The 19,740-nt window shown below is 48.4% G+C and overlaps 1 protein-coding gene across 2 annotated transcripts in view; it reads right to left on the bottom strand.

Moving 5' to 3' along the window:
* Window positions 1-11,338, bottom strand: part of VWA8 (von Willebrand factor A domain containing 8) — an 875,413-nt gene extending 864,075 nt beyond the window's left edge. The window contains exons 1-2 of one of the 2 annotated variants that reach the window (XM_063952874.1): window positions 11,063-11,338; window positions 9,793-9,945 (exon numbers count right to left, since the gene is read on the bottom strand). In XM_063952874.1, coding sequence (XP_063808944.1) covers window positions 9,793-9,934 — 142 coding nt within the window. In that variant the 5' untranslated portion in view covers window positions 9,935-9,945; window positions 11,063-11,338. The remainder of the gene's footprint in view (window positions 1-9,792; window positions 9,946-11,062) is intronic. The other variant, XM_063952875.1, reaches the window with a different exon arrangement.
* Between the last annotated feature and the right edge of the window lie 8,402 nt (window positions 11,339-19,740).

Raw genomic sequence — 19,740 nt, 5'->3', positions numbered from 1 at the left:
CATGTCGTCAAACGACTGCTTTAGCGTGTTGACACTATCCCGTAGTTCCATAAATAAAGGCATCCATTCTGGTGTCGACTCCCTAGGGGGTGACATCCTCATATTTGGCAATTGCTCCGCCTCCACACCAATATCGTCCTCATACATGTCGACACACACGTACCGACACACAGCAGACACACAGGGAATGCTCCTAACGAAGACAGGACCCACTAGCCCTTTGGGGAGACAGAGGGAGAGTTTGCCAGCACACACCAAAAGCGCTATATATATATCAGGGATAGCCTTATAATAAGTGCTCCCTTATAGCTGCTTTGTTATATCAAAATATCGCCATAAATGTGCCCCCCCCTCTCTGTTTTACCCTGTTTCTGTAGTGCAGTGCAGGGGAGAGACTTGGGAGCCGTCCTGACCAGCGGAGCTGTGAGAGGAAATGGCGCCGTGTGCTGAGGAGATAGGCCCCGCCCCTTTTCCGGCGGGCTCGTCTCCCGCTATTTAGAAAAATTAGGCAGGGGTTAAATATCTCCATATAGCCTCTAGGGCTATATGTGAGGTATTTTTAGCCTTTATAGGTACTCATTTGCCTCCCAGGGCGCCCCCCTCCCAGCGCCCTGCACCCTCAGTGACTGCCGTGTGAAGTGTGCTGAGAGGAAAATGGCGCACAGCTGCAGTGCTGTGCGCTACCTTTAGAAGACTGCAGGAGTCTTCAGCCGCCGATTCTGGACCTCTTCTGATTTCAGCATCTGCAAGGGGGCCGGCGGCGTGGCTCCGGTGACCATCCAGGCTGTACCTGTGATCGTCCCTCTGGAGCTTGATGTCCAGTAGCCAAGAAACCAATCCATCCTGCACGCAGGTGAGTTGACTCCTTCTCCCCTCAGTCCCTCGCTGCAGTGATCCTGTTGCCAGCAGGAATCACTGTAAAATAAAAAACCTAGCTAAACTTTCTCTAAGCAGCTCTTTAGGAGAGCCACCTAGATTGCACCCTTCTCGGCCGGGCACAAAAATCTAACTGGAGTCTGGAGGAGGGTCATAGGGGGAGGAGCCAGTGCACACCACCTGATCGGAAAAAGCTTTACTTTTTGTGCCCTGTCTCCTGCGGAGCCGCTATTCCCCATGGTCCTTTCAGGAACCCCAGCATCCACTAGGACGATAGAGAAATTAACAATGCATACTAAAGAGTAGAAAGGAATTTTTAGTACTGTATACCCTGCCTCCAGAGAGCGGGATACAGGGAGACTCACCACACTTCCATATCCAAGCAAAGACGCTCGTAAGACGCTGAGTGGATTCAGACGCTAATGGTGTACACTGCCGCTCTTGGTAACTGATATCGGACACGGACGCTCACCAACGGACACGGACGCTGAGCGACTCCACGTGCATGCAGACGCTATAGGCCTGCGACTCAGTCTGGGCGGGTTTATATCCAGTGTACACAACCGCAGCGTCTAAGCTGCGACCGAGTACCCTTGTGGTAGCGTCTGAGCCGGAAGTGAGGTCATTCAGTTCATGAAACGAGAGACACGCGGGAACTGGCCATGAACTCGAAGGAGGGACGGCCAGGAGAGCGTCTGAAACCCCCTGTTGACTTAAACTCCCAGGATCGCGGCCTCACCTAGTCCTGGCGCCTATGATCCCCAGAGCGTAGCGCTGTCACACCGGGATGTTCGGCGCATCAACACACTGTTTGTAGTCTCCACCAAATCAGTGTAGCTGTGTCCTGACCCCTCTAGTAAGAGGAAGTCCATAGACTCACCGTCTCCCCATGCTCCGGCCACAGCCTGGTAACGTCTGCTGGACCTGCTAGAACATCCGACACAGACGCCCGTCGAGACAGCACTGTACCGCGGAGGTAAGCGTTGTTGCGACCCGGTGGGGAGTTGTTGGAGCGACCCTTTCTAATATGCGTTTAAGACGCTGCTAAGAGAAGTCGCTCAAAAACCAAAACAGTAAGTCTATAAAAATAAATTAATGAAAACTTAAGGCTGCTTTCACAGCAGCCCTGTGACCATGCGGCTTCCTGCCGCACCAAGCAAAAATAAGAATTTACTTACCGATAATTCTATTTCTCGGAGTCCGTAGTGGATGCTGGGGTTCCTGAAAGGACCATGGGGAATAGCGGCTCCGCAGGAGACAGGGCACAAAAAAGTAAAGCTTTACTAGGTCAGGTGGTGTGCACTGGCTCCTCCCCCTATGACCCTCCTCCAGACTCCAGTTAGGTACTGTGCCCGGACGAGCATACACAATAAGGGAGGCATTTTGAATCCCGGGTAAGACTCATACCAGCCACACCAATCACACCGTACAACTTGTGATCTAAACCCAGTTAACAGTATGACAACAGAAAGGGCCTCTTAAAGATGGCTCCTTAACAATAACCCGAATTAGTTAACAATAACTATGTACAAGTATTGCAGATAATCCGCACTTGGGATGGGCGCCCAGCATCCACTACGGACTCCGAGAAATAGAATTATCGGTAAGTAAATTCTTATTTTCTCTATCGTCCTAAGTGGATGCTGGGGTTCCTGAAAGGACCATGGGGATTATACCAAAGCTCCCAAACGGGCGGGAGAGTGCGGATGACTCTGCAGCACCGAATGAGAGAACTCCAGGTCCTCCTTTGCCAGGGTATCAAATTTGTAAAATTTTACAAACGTGTTCTCCCCCGACCACGTAGCTGCTCGGCAGAGTTGTAATGCCGAGACCCCTCGGGCAGCCGCCCAAGATGAGCCCACCTTCCTTGTGGAGTGGGCTTTTACAGTTTTAGGCTGTGGCAGGCCTGCCACAGAATGTGCAAGTTGAATTGTGTTACAAATCCAACGAGCAATCGACTGCTTAGAAGCAGGTGCGCCCAACTTGTTGGGTGCATACAATATAAACAGCGAGTCAGATTTTCTGACTCCAGCCGTCCTTGCAATGTATATTTTTAAGGCTCTGACAACGTCCAACAACTTGGAGTCCTCCAAGTCGCTAGTGGCCGCAGGCACCACAATAGGTTGGTTCAGATGAAATGCTGATACCACTTTAGGGAGAAAATGCGGACGAGTCCGCAGTTCTGCCCTATCCGAATGGAAGATTAGATAAGGACTTTTATAAGATAAAGCCGCCAATTCAGATACTCTCCTGGCAGAGGCCAGGGCTAGTAACATAGTCACTTTCAATGTGAGATATTTCAAATCCACCTTTTTCAATGGTTCAAACCAATGGGATTTGAGGAAATCTAAAACTACATTTAGATCCCACGGTGCCACCGGAGGCACCACAGGAGGCTGTATATGCAGTACTCCCTTGACAAAAGTCTGGACCTCAGGGACAGAGGCCAATTCTTTTTGGAAGAATATTGACAGGGCCGAAATTTGAACCTTAATGGATCCCAATTTGAGACCCATAGATAATCCTGATTGCAGGAAATGTAGGAAACGACCCAGTTGGAATTCCTCCGTCGGAACCCTCCGATCCTCGCACCACGCTACATATTTTCGCCAAATGCGGTGATAATGTTTCACGGTGACTTCCTTCCGTGCCTTAATCAAGGTAGGAATGACTTCTTCTGGAATGCCTTTCCCTTTTAGGATCTGGCGTTCAACCGCCATGCCGTCAAACGCAGCCGCGGTAAGTCTTGAAAAAGACAGGGACCCTGCTGTAGCAGGTCCCTTCTCAGAGGTAGAGGCCACGGTTCGTCCGTGAGCATCTCTTGAAGTTCCGGATACCAAGTCCTTCTCGGCCAATCCGGAACCACTAGTATTGTTCTTACTCTTCTTTGCCGTATGATCTTCAATACCTTTGGTATGAGCGGCAGAGGAGGAAACACATACACTGACTGGTACACCCAAGGAGTTACCAGTGCGTCCACAGCTATTGCCTGTGGATCTCTTGACCTGGCGCAATATTTGTCCAGTTTCTTGTTGAGGCGAGACGCCATCATGTCTACAATTGGTCTTTCCCAACGGTCTATTAACATGTTGAAGACTTCTGGATGTAGACCCCACTCTCCCGGATGAAGATCGTGTCTGCTGAGGAAGTCTGCTTCCCAGTTGTCCACGCCCGGGATGAACACTGCTGACAGTGCTATCACGTGATTCTCCGCCCAGCGAAGAATCTTGGCAGCTTCTGCCATTGCACTCCTGCTTCTTGTGCCGCCCTGCCTGTTTACATGGGCGACCGCCGTGATGTTGTCCGACTGAATCAACACCGGCTTTCCTTGCAGGAGAAGTTCCGCCTGGCTTAGAGCATTGTAGATTGCTCTTAGTTCCAGAATGTTTATGTGAAGAGACTTTTCCAGACTCGTCCATACTCCCTGGAAGTTTCTTCCTTGTGTGACTGCTCCCCAGCCTCTCAGGCTGGCGTCCGTGGTCACCAGGATCCAATCCTGAATGCCGAATCTGCGGCCTTCTAATAGGTGAGCCTTCTGCAACCACCACAGAAGTGACACCCTTGTCTTTGGTGACAGGGTTATTCGCAGGTGCATCTGCAGATGCGACCCTGACCATTTGTCCAACAGATCCCTTTGGAATATTCTTGCATGGAATCTGCCGAATGGAATTGCTTCGTAAGAAGCCACCATTTTTCCCAGGACTCTTGTGCATTGATGTACTGACACTTTTCCTGGTTTTAGGAGGTTCCTGACCAGATCGGATAACTCCTTGGCTTTTTCCTCTGGAAGGAAAACCTTTTTCTGAACCGTGTCCAGAATCATTCCTAGGAACAGCAGACGAGTTGTCGGGATTAAATGGGATTTTGGAATATTCAGAATCCACCCGTGTTGTCTTAGCACCTCTTGAGATAGTGCTAAAGCTGTCTCCAGCTGTTCTCTGGACCTTGCCCTTATTAGGAGATCGTCCAAGTATGGGATAACTAATACGCCTTTTCTTCGAAGAAGAATCATCATCTCGGCCATTACCTTGGTAAAGACCCGAGGCGCCGTGGACAATCCGAACGGCAGCGTCTGAAACTGATAGTGACAGTTTTGAACAATGAACCTGAGGTACCCCTGGTGTGCGGGGTAAATCGGAACGTGTAGATACGCATCCTTGATGTCCAAGGATACCATAAAGTCCCCTTCTTCCAGGTTCGCTATCACTGCTCTGAGTGACTCCATCTTGAACTTGAACTTTTTTATGTAGAGGTTCAAGGACTTCAGATTTAGAATAGGCCTTACCGAGCCATCCGGCTTCGGTACCACAAATAGAGTGGAATAATACCCCTTTCCTTGTTGTAATAGGGGTACTTTGACTATCACCTGCTGAGCGTACAGCTTGTGAATGGCTTCCAACACCCTCTCCCTTTCGGAAGAGACGGTTGGTAAGGCAGACTTCAGGAAACGATGAGGAGGATCCGTCTCTAATTCCAACCTGTACCCCTGAGATATTATCTGCAGGATCCAGGGGTCTACCTGCGAGTGAGCCCACTGCGCGCTGTAATTTTTGAGACGGCCCCCCACTGTCCCCGAGTCCGCTTGAGAGGCCCCAGCGTCATGCTGAGGTTTTTGCAGGAGCCGGGGAGGGCTTCTGTTCCTGGGAAGGAGCTGCCTGTTGGTGTCTCTTCCCTCTTCCTCTGCCTCGTGGCAGGTACGACAAGCCCTTTGCTCTCTTATTTTTGTAGGAGCGAAAAGGCTGCGGTTGAAAGGTCGGTGCCTTTCTCTGTTGGGGAGTGACTTGAGGTAAAAAAGTGGATTTCCCGGCAGTAGCCGTGGCCACCAAGTCTGATAGACCAACTCCAAATAACTCCTCCCCTTTATACGGCAAAACCTCCATGTGACGTTTTGAATCCGCATCGCCTGTCCACTGTCGTGTCCATAAGGCTCTTCTGGCTGAAATGGACATAGCACTCACCCGAGATGCCAGTGTGCAAATATCCCTCTGTGCATCACGCATATAGATAAATGCATCCTTTATTTGTTCTAACGACAGTAAAACATTGTCCCTATCTAGGGTATCAATATTTTCAATCAGGGATTCTGACCAAACTACTCCAGCACTGCACATCCAGGCAGTTGCTATAGCTGGTCGTAGTATAACACCTGCATGTGTGTATATATTCTTTTGAATAACTTCCATCTTTCTATCTGATGGATCCTTAAGTGCGGCCGTCTCAGGAGAGGGTAACGCCACTTGTTTGGATAAGCGTGTGAGCGCCTTGTCCACCTTAGGGGGTGTTTCCCAGCGCGCCCTAACCTCTGGCGGGAAAGGGTATAATGCCAATAACTTTTTTGAAATTATCAACTTTTTATCAGGAGCAACCCACGCTTCATCACACACGTCATTTAATTCTTCTGATTCAGGAAAAACTGTTTGTAGTTTTTTCACACCATACATAATACCCTGTTTTACGGTATCTGTAGTATCAGCTAAATGTAACGTCTCCTTCATTGCCAAAATCATATAACGTGTGGCCCTACTGGAAAATACGTTTGAATTTCTACCGTCGTCACTGGAATCAGTGCCCGTGTCTGGGTCTGTGTCGACCGACTGAGGCAAAGGGCGTTTTACAGCCCCTGACGGTGTTTGAGGCGCCTGGACAGGCATTAATTGATTGTCCGGCCGCCTCATGTCCTCAACTGACTGTTTAAGGGAAGATAAACCATCACGTAATTCCACAAATAAAGGCATCCATTCTGGTGTCGACCCCCTGGGGGGTGACATCTGCATATTTGGCAATTGCTCCGCCTCCACACCAATATCGTCCTCATACATGTCGACACCACGTACCGACACACACCGCAAACTCACAGGGAATGCTCTAATGAAGACAGGACCCACTAGCCCTTTTGGGGAGACAGAGGGAGAGTCTGCCAGCACACACCACAAAGCGCTATATATACAAGGGATATCCTTATATTAAGTGCTCCCTTATAGCTGCTTTAATATATATATATATAGCCATTAATGTGCCCCCCCTCTCTGTTTTACCCTGTTTCTGTAGTGCAGTGCAGGGGAGAGACCTGGGAGCCGTTCTGACCAGCGGAGCTGTGACAGAAAATGGCGCCGTGTGCTGAGGAGATAGGCCCCGCCCCTTTTTCGGCGGGTTCTTCTCCCGCTATTTTTCCAGTCAGGCAGGGGTTAAATATCTCCATATAGCCCCTATGGGCTATATGTGAGGTATTTTTAGCCTTGTATAAGGTTTATATTTGCCTCTCAGAGCGCCCCCCCCCAGCGCTCTGCACCCTCAGTGACTGCCCAGTGAAGTGTGCTGAGAGGAAAATGGCGCACAGCTGCAGTGCTGTGCGCTACCTTATGAAGACTGAGGAGTCTTCAGCCGCCGGTTTCCGGACCTCTTCACGCTTCAGCATCTGCAAGGGGGTCGGCGGCGCGGCTCCGGGACCGGACTCCACGGCTGGGCCTGTGTTCGATCCCTCTGGAGCTAATGGTGTCCAGTAGCCAAGCAGCAAATCCACTCTGCATGCAGGTGAGTTTACTACTTTCCCCCTAAGTCCCACGTTGCAGTGATCCTGTTGCCAGCAGGACTCACTGTAAAGAAAAAAACCTAAACTAAACTTTCTCTAAGCAGCTCTTTAGGAGAGCCACCTAGATTGCACCCTTCTCGTTCGGGCACAAAATCTAACTGGAGTCTGGAGGAGGGTCATAGGGGGAGGAGCCAGTGCACACCACCTGACCTAGTAAAGCTTTACTTTTTTGTGCCCTGTCTCCTGCGGAGCCGCTATTCCCCATGGTCCTTTCAGGAACCCCAGCATCCACTTAGGACGATAGAGAAAAACTGATCTGACTGAGTCAGTGGGCGGGACTATATAGTGGAGGCCCCAATGCATCCTGGGAGGCCAGAAAGCTCGTGACCGTGTTGGTGCCATTTTCGCTGTCGCTCGACAATATCCCAATGTTATCCTGTGGATAATCCTGTGGACCCAGCCAGAGAAATGTAACTTTCCATGTGTCTAGCTTTTACAAATGCAGCAAAGTTTTGAACTGAGATGAGGGTAGATTTACTAAAACTTCTAAAAGGAAAAAGTGTAGGGGTTTTTCCATAGCACTCAATCAGATCTAGTTATCCTTTTTTTAGTTTTAGTAAATGTACCTTACAGTATGGTCATTAAATTATATATGCACAGAAATAACTAAAGATTATATAGTTTAGACATTAGAAAAACAAATCATTCTGTGCAATAGCAATAGATGTGTTTTCTAACGGGTTGTAACACAGGTTTGCATGGCCACATTAATAAACCTATCACTTGAATTAACTCATATTTTTGCAAGAAATCCTTGTGCCACACGCAGCGCAGTGAGTGTTGTATGTAAAAATTGTTACAAGTGTGGGCACCTTATTTGGTAGTAAAACAAAACAAAATACAGTATTGTAATAAAAACAAATAACAAATCAAAGCTTGGCGCTGGTTTAGTTAATTTCTACTGACTGGCATCCCTGACAAATGCCTCTCTCCACTCCAATCTATCCTCAATGCTGCTGCCCGGCTCATCTTCCTCACCAAATGCACTACATCCACCTCCCCTCTCCTACAAGCCCTTCACTGGCTCCCCTTCCCTGTCAGAATTCAATTCAAACTTCTCACACTAACTTACAAAGCAATCACCCACTCCTCTCCCATTTACATCTCTGACCTGATCTCCCTTTACACTCCCACCCGTCCTCTTCGCTCTGCTAATACACGCTGCCTCTCCTGTCTTCTGATTACTTCCTCCCACTCCTACCTCCAAGATTTTTTACGTGCTGGAATTCTCTACCTCTCCCCCTCAGACTCTCCACCTCTCTACAAAACTTCAAACGGGCTCTCAAGACCCACTTCTTTACCAAACCCAGCCAAATCTCATCCTAACCCTCTGTTCCACATTCTCTGTCTACCCCATCTGTGTCACCCCTGTCTGTCTACCCCTCCCCTTTAGAATGTAAGCTCTCACGAGTAGGACCCTCTTCCCTCATGTGCTTATCCTTTTCGTACTTTAATTATCTTCAACTGCAGCAAACCGAGTGGTTTTCTGCCACCCTGATACTTATTTCAGTGTCATCTGCTGATGTAGCTATGTTTATTTACCCTGTACTTGTCCTATATTGTCTTCCACTGTAAAGGTCCATACACACTTAATGATAAAATGAGCGACGTCGCTCATTTTCCCCCTCCTTGAGCAACGTCGCTCATTTTATCGTCAAGTGTGTATGCCGCCAGCGACGACTGATGCGCGGCCCCGCGGGTCGGCAACGATCGTCGCTGTCGGTAGGGCATGCATGAAGGATGTGGACTGTCGTCCACGACCTTCATGAAGGGCTGGCGGAGGCGTGACGTCACTGAGCGATATGAACGGTCATATCGCTCCATGTGTAAAGTCGGCCGCCGGCCAGCCGGCCCGGGAGGGTGAAACATTAGACTATGTCGCTCACAGAGCGACATCGTCTAATGTGTATGGGCCTTTAGTCGCTTTTTTCCTGTTTTGATTATTTGTTTATGTACTCTGTAATTGGGCGCTGTGGCTACATATAAGTAAAGGATAATAATAATAATAATAATAATAATAAAGTCCCATGTTTCAATCTTCTGTTTCTTTATCTAGCAGAAAATATCTATTGCTGCTAGATATAGAAAGATACAGAAGAATGAAACAATTAACTTTCCTGTAAAAATTAACAAGCTCTGATTTGTTATTGGTTGTTATTATTATTTTAGTGAAGGTGGGGTGAACCTTAACAATCAGAGCAGGCAGCAGGAGATTCTAAGTGCCACCTGAGGACTAATTTGACTTTATCAAAGTACAGTGCTGTGTATTAAAAAGTGTACGTTTTCTATTGTTAGAGCATGCTGGGTTTCTTTGTATCGTACAGTACCTGTAGATGTGGTGTGGCTCTTGAATAAAACTGGGTGTGGGGTAATACCACGGTAGTTCAGTAATTGGTTGAACAGACATCGGACCCTCCGTAGAGAGGTGGCTGGGAGAGCCCCGGAAGGCAAATGAAGAAGGGACTGCATGGGGCAAAGAACTGGGTACAAAGACAGACAGAAACACATATTAGATGGCTGCGGTGACAAGATCTTTTACAACCAGTGAACTATTTATTTCCAGTTCAAAATGCACTATCCTGAAGCTTATATTTTATTTGTATCAATATAAATGCATTAAAACATAAAATGAATACTACGTAGAATGCTGTGTGTGTGACAGGGACCTCTCAGTGCTTTCTCTTTGTTACATTTGGTAAGTGACCATTTCAAGGTACTGCTGGCTGTGTCTGCTGTCAGAGGGGATAGACCTGCTGTAATCACTGCCTGTGTATGCTGGTGCCTAACAGCATCAATGGCACCTTCAGGAGAAAGACTGTAGGGAATAAATTGTGTTTTCCTATTACAGTAAGTATCATATATTCATGGGCTCCAGGCGAGGTGGGCTAGTAGCAGGGAATGTCACTATGCAATAATCATACAGGGGGAGATGTAGTAAGGTAGATGCTAGAATCAAGTGGGCTAAGGGACCTTTTCCGTAAGGGGGAGGAGTTACGACGCAAGGGGGAGGAGCTAGGCCAGTGGGATAGTTCCTCTACTATCCACGCCACCAACTATTACCTTTAGTAATTAGGTGGTGAGCGGAGCGGAGCGAGCCACCGTGCCCGAAGCGTGGCGAGCGAAGCGAGCCCGCGAGGGTACTTTTCGGGTACCCTGTTCGCCCGTAGCTCCTCCCCCTGGTGACGTAGCTCCTCCCCTCAATACGTCACAAGGTCCCTTCAGCCCCTCCGATATAGAACCAACCGATGTAGTAAGCCTTGGAGAGAGATAAAGTAGAGAGAAATGAAGTATTGTCCAATCAGCTCCTGCCATGTTGCAGGCTGAAAAAAGGCAGCCTTGGAGAGAGTTTTACAACCAATCAGCTCCTGTCCTTTTTTCAGCCTGCAACATGGCAGGAGCTGATTGGACAATACTTCATTTCTCTCTACTTTATCTCTCTCCAAGGCTTAGTACATCTCCCCCTGTATGATTATTGAGGAGCTGATTGGTTGTAAAACTCTCTCCAAGGCTGCCTCAGTACATCTGCCCCTCAGTAAGGCAGGAGACTGCTGGGCTGCCAGCAACAGGGTCAGAGCAGTGGGAAAAACTAGTTGTTACCCCGGGTGTATCACTGTATATAACCCCGCTGCTCCTCACTCTGTCACTTCCCGTGTCCTCCAAGATCCCAGCTGCTGCTGTATGACCGGCTCATGGGCTGCGGGGGAAGGAGAAAGCAGCTGCACAGTGTACACAGTCCGCCCGGAAACCGGTCCCTGTAGCATGTGCAGCAGCGGACAGCAGGACCCAGACTGCGCTCTGCATAAAGCGGTAACGTCCCAGTGACAGGAGGACACAACCTCTCTCACAGCAGTCATGTGACCCGGCACCTCAGTCAGAACGTCATAGGACACGTGACTGTTGCTGAGTCTGACATCATCTCCAGAGTCCAGGCTGACTGACAGACTGAGTGCAAACGTGGGATGGGGACGGGAGAAGCCGGGGACCAGGAGGACGGAGCAGGGAGCTCATAGCCCGGGGGATTAGGAAGAAGTGGGTTTTCATACGCACCAGATACTTATAATTTTACTTCAGGGAATGGTGGTCCATTTTTCAGGACTATGATGTCATAATGATTTGGCACCTACATGGATGCTACCCTCCGATTAAACAGTTCACAGTTAAAAGTTAACAGTATGCAAAAGAAAAAGAATCGGATTAGGTGGGTGCACTCCGTCCCTTGAAATTGTATTATTGTTTAAAAATTAAAATACAATTTATTTACTTCATTTAAAAAAAAAAAAATGTTTGGGCATGTGATATATAAGTGATATCCAATTATCCACAAGAAATAACAGGACACAAAATAATTTTAAATACTTTATACACTTTTCATCACGTTTTTCTTTTTTATTTAATTTTCTTTTATACTTCGCTTTACTTAGCCTATAGTTCATCACGTTTTCTTTTTTACTTAATTTTCTTTTATACTTCGCTTTACTTAGCCTTTAATTAGGCTAAACAGTTATTAATAAACAAAGAAGCCCCACAGGTCATCAGAAAGGGGTGGGATGTCGATACCCCAAAATTTTTATTAAAATAAAGTAAATAAATTGTATTTTAAACAATAATAAAATTTAAAGGGACGGAGTGCACCCATCCAATCCGATTCTTTTTCTCTTTGCATACTGTTAACTTTCGGTGGATCATTATACTGGTTAATAAAGATCTTATACGACATTTTCAACATTGTACCCTCGAAAACCGGTACAAATTAGGAAAAGGGGCGTGGCTGTGGGTAATTTCGTATACTTTCTATGGAGATTGAGTGAGTAAAAAATCGGTACAAAGCCATTTTTGGCCGGTACAGACCATAAAAAAACGGTACTGTACTGGCCAAAAAGGTACAGTTGGGGGGTATGCATCTTTCTCACCAAACACCCTTTTTTCTTACTGCTCATAGTGGAGGTCAGGTGACACTCTGTAACAATAATGGTTTCGTCCTCAGAACCTGCAGCTTTCCTTCATTTCACTCTGTAGGGCAGATGTATTAACCTGGAGCAGGTATAAGGAAGTGATAAACCAGTGATATGTGCAAGGTGATAAACGCACCAGCCAATCAGTTCCAATATGTAAATTAGCAATTAGAAGCTGATTGGCTGGTGTGTAAACCAGTGATAAGTGCAAGGTGCACATATCACTGGTTTATTACTTTCTTATGCCATCTCCAGGCTTAATACATCTGCCCGTGTGTGTGTGAACGTTTTTTGGTTGGGGGGGCAAGATGAAATATCAGTTTGACGCCCCTAACTTATATCAGTTTGACGCCCCTAACTTCTGACCACCTTAGACAGGTCACTTGTACCTGTACGGAACTCTATGGAGTAGCTGGGAGTGAGTGGCTTCTTGTACACATTATGCCAGGTAGAGCCTCTTAAACACATTGCGCCAGGTAGAGCCCATTATACACATTACCCCAGGTAAAGCCCATTATACACATGATGCCAGTTAACAACTTATACACATTAGGCCAGGTAGAGTTCATTATACACAGTATGTCAAGTAACCCCTTATACAGATTACTGTATGTCAGGTAAAGCCACTTATACACATTACGCCAGGTAGAGCCTATTATACCAGGTAGCCCCTTATACACATTACGCCAGGTAGAGCTCATTCTACACATTATGCCAGGTAGAATCGCTTATACACATTACACCAGGTAGAGCCCATTATACACATTATGCCAGGTAGAACCGCTTATATACATTATGCCAGGTAGAGACCATTATACACATTATACCAGGTAGCTCCTTATACACAATACGCCAGGTAGAGCCCATTATACCAGGTAGCCCCTTATACACATTATGCCAGGTACAGCTCATTATCCACATTATGCCAGGTAGAGCCCCCTGCACACGTTTTGCCTGGCAGAGCCACTTAGACGCAGATTTATCAAGCCTTAGAGAGTGATGACTTGCACGGTGATAACGTAACAACCAATCAGCACCTGTCATTTCTCTAACGTCCTAGTGGATACTGAGCTTCTGTACTTTAGTACCATAGGGTATAGATTGGGTCCACTGGAGCCTGGCACTTTAAAAACCTTTAGTGTGTGTATGTGTGGGCTGGCTTCTCCCCTCTATGCCCCTCCTACCAGTCTCAGTTTTAGAAAATGTGCCCAAGGAGCCGGGTGCATTTCTCTGGAGCTCCAGAGAGTTTCCTTTATTTTTATTTTAGTTTGTTATTTTCAGTTAGCCCTGGTTGGCAACCAGGCTACATGCTTTGTGGGACTTAGAGGGGGGACGAACCAACCTCCTGAGGGTTAATGGTTCGCTATCCCAGCTGACAGGACACTGAGCTCCTGAGGTACTGATCACACATCGTTAGTATGTGTGCCCACACCAGCAGCTAGCCGCCACCCTCTAACAGATGCCAAGTTTAAGGGTGCGATGAGTGTTACACCGGGATCCCGGTAAGCGGGTCCCCGGTACAGTTTAGCGGCAAGTCATGCGGTGGTCACGGGCCCAGACCTGCGGTGCCCGCTGCAGACAAACTGGCTGAGGGCTGATGCCCCTCAGTGTCACCCTAGGGGCTCTCTAGGGTCTGTGTGGAGGTGTTGGTCAGTGGGCTGCACTGTATTACAATTGTGTAAGATGTCTGTTGACATGGTTATATGTGCTGCTTGTAACTCAACCCCGTCTTCAGCGTGGTCGCTCATGGCAGTTGGGCAAAACCATCTGCACTGCAGGGAAGGCAGATATAACATGTGCAGAGAGAGTTAGATTTGGGTGGGGTGTATTCAAACTGAAATCTAAATTGCAGTGTGAAAATAAAGCAGCCAGTATTTACCCTGCACAGAAACAAAATAACCCACCCAAATCTAACTCTCTCTGCACATGTTATAACTGCCCCCCCTGCAGTGCACATGGTTTTGCCCAATTGCTAACAAACTTGCTGCTGCGATCAACTCAGAATTACCCCCCATGTTCCTTATCTCCACAGGGACACAGTTCACAGGCACCTGACTGGCTGGATAGTTTTAAAAGCATGATTCAGAATGTAAATTCAGAATTAGCTGCAGCTAAAAAAGAGAGACAGGTGTTAAAACACTCTCTTGATTGTGTGGCCAAAGCAGCAGACACTAGAAATGCTTCTTTGCCCCCTTTAGTGGTTTCACATAAACTCTCACTGCCTCAGGTGCTCCAGTCTGATTCTGATCAGCCTGATGTGGATGATGATGATATGGATGAGGACAGTTCTCTGTCCCCTGGGGTGGAGGCTCTCATTTTGGCTGTAAGAGAGGTTCTTTACATACCGGATCAGGAGGCAGAACCAGATGAGGAGTTGTACTTTAATGTTAGGCCAAAGACCTCAGCAACTTTTCCTGTGTCTAAAGAATTAAACTCCCTGGCCAGGGAGGCTTGGTTAAACCCTGATAAAAAATGTAAAATTCCTCAAAGGGTTTTTCTCTGACGTCCTAGTGGATGCTGGGGACTCCGTAAGGACCATGGGGAATAGACGGCTCCGCAGGAGACTGGGTACATCTAAAGAAAGCTTTAGGACTATCTGGTGTGCACTGGCTCCTCCCCCTATGACCCTCCTCCAAGCCTCAGTTAGATTTCTGTGCCCGGCTGAGCTGGATGCACACTAGGGGCTCTCCTGAGCTCCTAGGAAGAAAGTATATGTTAGGTTTTTTATTTTCAGTGAGACCTGCTGGCAACAGGCTCACTGCACCGAGGGACTAAGGGGAGAAGAAGCGAACCTACCTAAGTGGTGGTAGCTTGGGCTTCTTAGGCTACTGGACACCATTAGCTCCAGAGGGATCGAACACAGGACCCGACCTCGTCGTCCGTTCCCGGAGCCGCGCCGCCATCCCCCTTACAGAGCCAGAAGCAAGAAGGTGGTCCGGAAAATCGGCGGCTGAAGACTTCTGTCTTCTCCAAGGTAGCGCACAGCACTGCAGCTGTGCGCCATTGCTCCTCATGCACACCACACACTGCGGTCACTGATGGGTGCAGTGCGCTGGGGGGGGCGCCCTGAGCAGCAATATTAACACCTTGGCTGGCGAACTGACACCATATATAGCCCCAGGAGCTATATAGGTGTTTATTAACCCCTGCCAGAACTTTTACAATAGCGGGAGAAAGCCCGCCGAAAAAGGGGCGGAGCCATCTCCCTCAGCACACTGGCGCCATTTTCCCTCACAGCTCTGCTGGAGGGATCGCTCCCTGGCTCTCCCCTGCAGTCCTGCACTACAGAAAAGGGTTAAAAAGAGAGGGGGGGCACAAATTAGGCGCAGTATATATATATATATTATGCAGCTATAAGGGAAAACACTCTCTATAGGTGATATCCCTGTGATATATAGCGCTCTGGTGTGTGCTGGCATACTCTCCCTCTGTCTCCCCAAAGGGCTTTGTGGGGTCCTGTCCTCTGTCAGAGCATTCCCTGTGTGTGTGCTGTGTGTCGGTACTGCTGTGTCGACATGTATGATGAGGATAATGATGTGGAGGCGGAGCAAATGCCTGTGAATGGGATGTCACCCCCTGCGGGGTCGACACCGGTGTGGATGGACTTATGGAAGGAATTACTTGACAGTGTCAACTCCTTACATAAAAGGTTTGACGACATAGGACAGCCGGCTGCTCAGCTTGTGCCTGTCCAAGCGTCTCACATGTCATCAGGGGCTCTAAAACGCCCGCTACCTCAGATGGCAGACACAGATGTTGACACGGATACCGACTCCAGTGTCGACGACGATGAGACTAGTGTACCTTCCAATAGGGCCACCCGTTACATGATTGAGGCAATTAAAAATGTATTACACATTTCTGGTAATACCCCAGATACCACAAAAAAGGGTATTATGTTTGGTGACAGAAAACTACCAGTAGTTTTCCTGCATCTGAGGAATTGATATGAGGTGTGTGAGGAAGCGTGGACTTCCCCCGATAAGAAATTGATAATTTCTAAGCAGCGTACCCTTTTCCGCCAGAGGATAGGTCACGTTGGGAAATAACCCCTAGGGTAGATAAAGCGGTTACACGCTTATTAAAAAAGGTGGCACTACCGTCACGGATACGGCCGCCCTGAAGGACCTGCTGATAGAAAGCAGAAAACTACCCTTAAAGCTATATACACACACACGGGCATTATATTGAGACCGGCTATTGCCTCAGCATGGATGTGCAGTGCGGCAGCTGCGTGGTCAGATTCCCTGTCGGATAATATTTATACTATAGATAGGGACAATATTTTGCTGAAAATAGAGCATATAAAAGACGCTGTCTTATACATGCGTGATGCACAGAGGGATATTTGCCGACTGGCATCACTAATAAGCGCTATGTAAAACCATTGCCGCCAGACGGGGGTTATGGACTCGGCAATGGTCGGGCGATGCCGATTCAAAACGGCACATGGAAGTTTGCCCTAGAAGGGGGTGGAACTGTTTGGGGATGGTCTTTCAGACCTCGTTTCCACAGCTACGGCTGGGAAATCAAAACTTTTGCCACAAGCTACCCCACAGCAAAAGTAAGCACTGTATTATCAGGTACAGTCCCTTCGGCCCCAGAAAAGTAGAGGGCTAGAGGCTCATCTTTTCTGCCAAGAGGAAAAGGTAGAGGGAAAAAGCTGCAGCACACAGCTAGTTCCCGGGAGCAGAAGTCCTCCCCTGCGTCCGGTAAGTCCACAGCATGACGCTGGGGCTGCTCAGGCGGACCCGGGTACGGTGGGGGCCCGTCTCAGAAATTTCAGCGCACAGTGGGCTCTCTCACAGGTGGATCCCTGGGTTCTTCAAACAGTATCTCAGAGGTACAGGCTGGAATTCGAGACGTCTCCCCCCCGCCGTTTCCTAAAATCTGCCTTACCGGCAACTCCCTCTGCCAGGGAGGCAGTGTTGGTGGCTATCCAAAAAACTGTATTCACAGCAAGTGATTATCAAGGTACCCCTCCTTCAACAGGAAAAGGGTTACTTTTCCACAATGTTTGTGGTACCGAAACCGGACGGTTCGGTGAGACCCATCTTAAATTTAAAATCCTTGAACACATATAACAAAAGATTCTAGTTCAAGATGGAATCGCTCAGGGCGATTATTGCGATCCTGGACGAGGGGGATTACAGGGTCTCTCTGGACATCAAGGATACTTACCTGCATGTCCCCATTTACCCTCCTCACCAGGAGTACCTCAAGATTGGGGTACCGGACTGTCACTATCAGTTCCAGACGCTGCCGTTTGGATTATCCACGGCACCGAGGGTCTTTACCATGGGTAATGACCGAAATGATGATACTCCTTCGCAAGAAGGGAGTTTTAATTATCCCGTACTTGGACGATCTCCTGATAAAGGCGAGGTCCAAGGAACAGTTGGTAAGGGGGTAGCACTTTCTCGGGAAGTGCTGCAACAGCAGGACTGGATTCTCATTTCCAAAGTCACAGCTGGTCCCGACGACACGTCTTCTGTTCCTGGGAATGATTCTGGAAACAGACCAGAAAAAAGCATTTCTTCCAATGGAAAAAGCCGAGGAGTTGTCATCTCTAGTCAGAAACCTCCTAAGACCGGGACAGGTGTCGGTACATCAATGCACACGAGTCCTGGGAAAAATGGTAGCTTCGTACGAAGCAATTCCATTCGGAAAGTTCCACGCAAGGATTTTCCAGTGGGACCTGTTGGACAAATGGTCCGGGTCCCATCTCCAGATACAGCAGCGGATAACCCGGTCGGCAAGAACCAGGGTGTCGCTGCGGTGGTGGCTGCAGAGGGTTCATCTACTAGAGGGCCGCAGATTCGGAATACAGGACTGGGTCCTGGGGACCACGGATGCCAGCCTTCGGGGCTGGGGTGCAGTCACACAGGGAATAAAATCCCAAGGACTATGGTCCAAAACAGGAGTTTTCACTTAACATAAATTTTCTGGAGATAAAAGCCATTTACAAGGCCCTAAGCAAAACAAGGCCCCTGCTTCACCAGCCGTACTGATCCAATCAGACAACATCACGGCGCTCGCCCATGTAAACAGGCAGGGCGGCACAAGAAGCAGGAGGGCTATGGCAGAAGCCACAAGGATTCCCCGTTGGGCGGAAAATCATGTGGTAGCACTGGCAGCAGTGTTCATTCCGGGAGTGGACAACTGGGAAGCTGACTTCCGCAGCAGACTCCACCCGGGAGAATAGGGACTTCATCCAGAAGTCTTCCAAATGCTGGTAAACCGTTGGGAAAGACCACAGGTGGACATGATGGCGTCCCGCCTCAATAAAAAAGATATTGCGCCAGGTCAAGGGAACCTCAGGCGATCGCTGTGGACGCTCTAGTGACACCGCGGGTGTACCAGTCGGTTTATGTGTTCCCTCCTCTCCCTCTCATACCCAAGGTACTGAGGATAATAAGGAAAAGAGGAGTAAGAACTATACTCATGGTTCCGGATTGGCCAAGAAGGGCTTGGTACCTGGAACTTCAGGAGTTGATCTCAGAGGACCCATGGCCTCTGCCACTCAGACAGGATCTGCTGCAGCAGGGGCCCTGTCTGTTTAAAGACTTACTGCGGCTGCATTGACGGCATGGCGGTTGAACACCGGATCCTGAGTGAAAAAGGCATTCCGGAGGAAGTCATTCTTATCCTGATCAAAGCCAGGAAGGATGTCAGCCTGAAGTGCAGACGTTGTAAGGGAGTGCTGCATATTCAGCCCCTTTTTTGTGCCCCAGTGGCACCTTGGGATCTCAATGTGGTTTTGAAGTTCCTGGAATCACATTGGTTTGAGCCACTTAAAACCGTGGATTTGAAATATCTCACATGAAAAGTGGTCATGTGCTGGCTCTGGCTTCGGCCAGGCATGTGTCAGAATTGGCGGCTTTGTCATAAAAAAGCCCTTACCTGACTTTCCATATGGATAGGGCAGAGTTGAGGACTCGTCCTCACTTTCTCCCGAAGGTGGTATCAGGTTTTCACTTGTACCAACCTATTGGGGTGCCTGCGGCTACTAGGGACCTGGAGGATTCCAAGTTACTGGACGTAGTCAGGGCCCTGAAAAATTATATTTCCAGGACGGCTGGAGTCCTGAAAACTGACTCGCTGTTATCCTAGATGCACCCAACATGCTGGGTGCTCCTGCTTCTAAGCAGACTATAGCGCGCTGGATTTGTAGCACTATTCAGCTTGCGCATTCTGCGTTGGGACTACCGCAGCCTAAATCTGTAAAAGCCCATTCCCCATGGAAGGGGGCTCATCTTGGGCGGCTGCCCGAGGGGTCTCAGCTTTACAACTTGGCCGAGCTGCTACTTGGTCAGGGGCAAA

Source organism: Pseudophryne corroboree, chromosome 2, assembly GCF_028390025.1.
Source record: "Pseudophryne corroboree isolate aPseCor3 chromosome 2, aPseCor3.hap2, whole genome shotgun sequence".
Taxonomy (NCBI): domain Eukaryota; kingdom Metazoa; phylum Chordata; class Amphibia; order Anura; family Myobatrachidae; genus Pseudophryne; species Pseudophryne corroboree.
The sequence above is the reverse complement of the archived record's forward strand: the minus strand, read 5'-3'. Positions and strand labels throughout refer to the sequence as shown.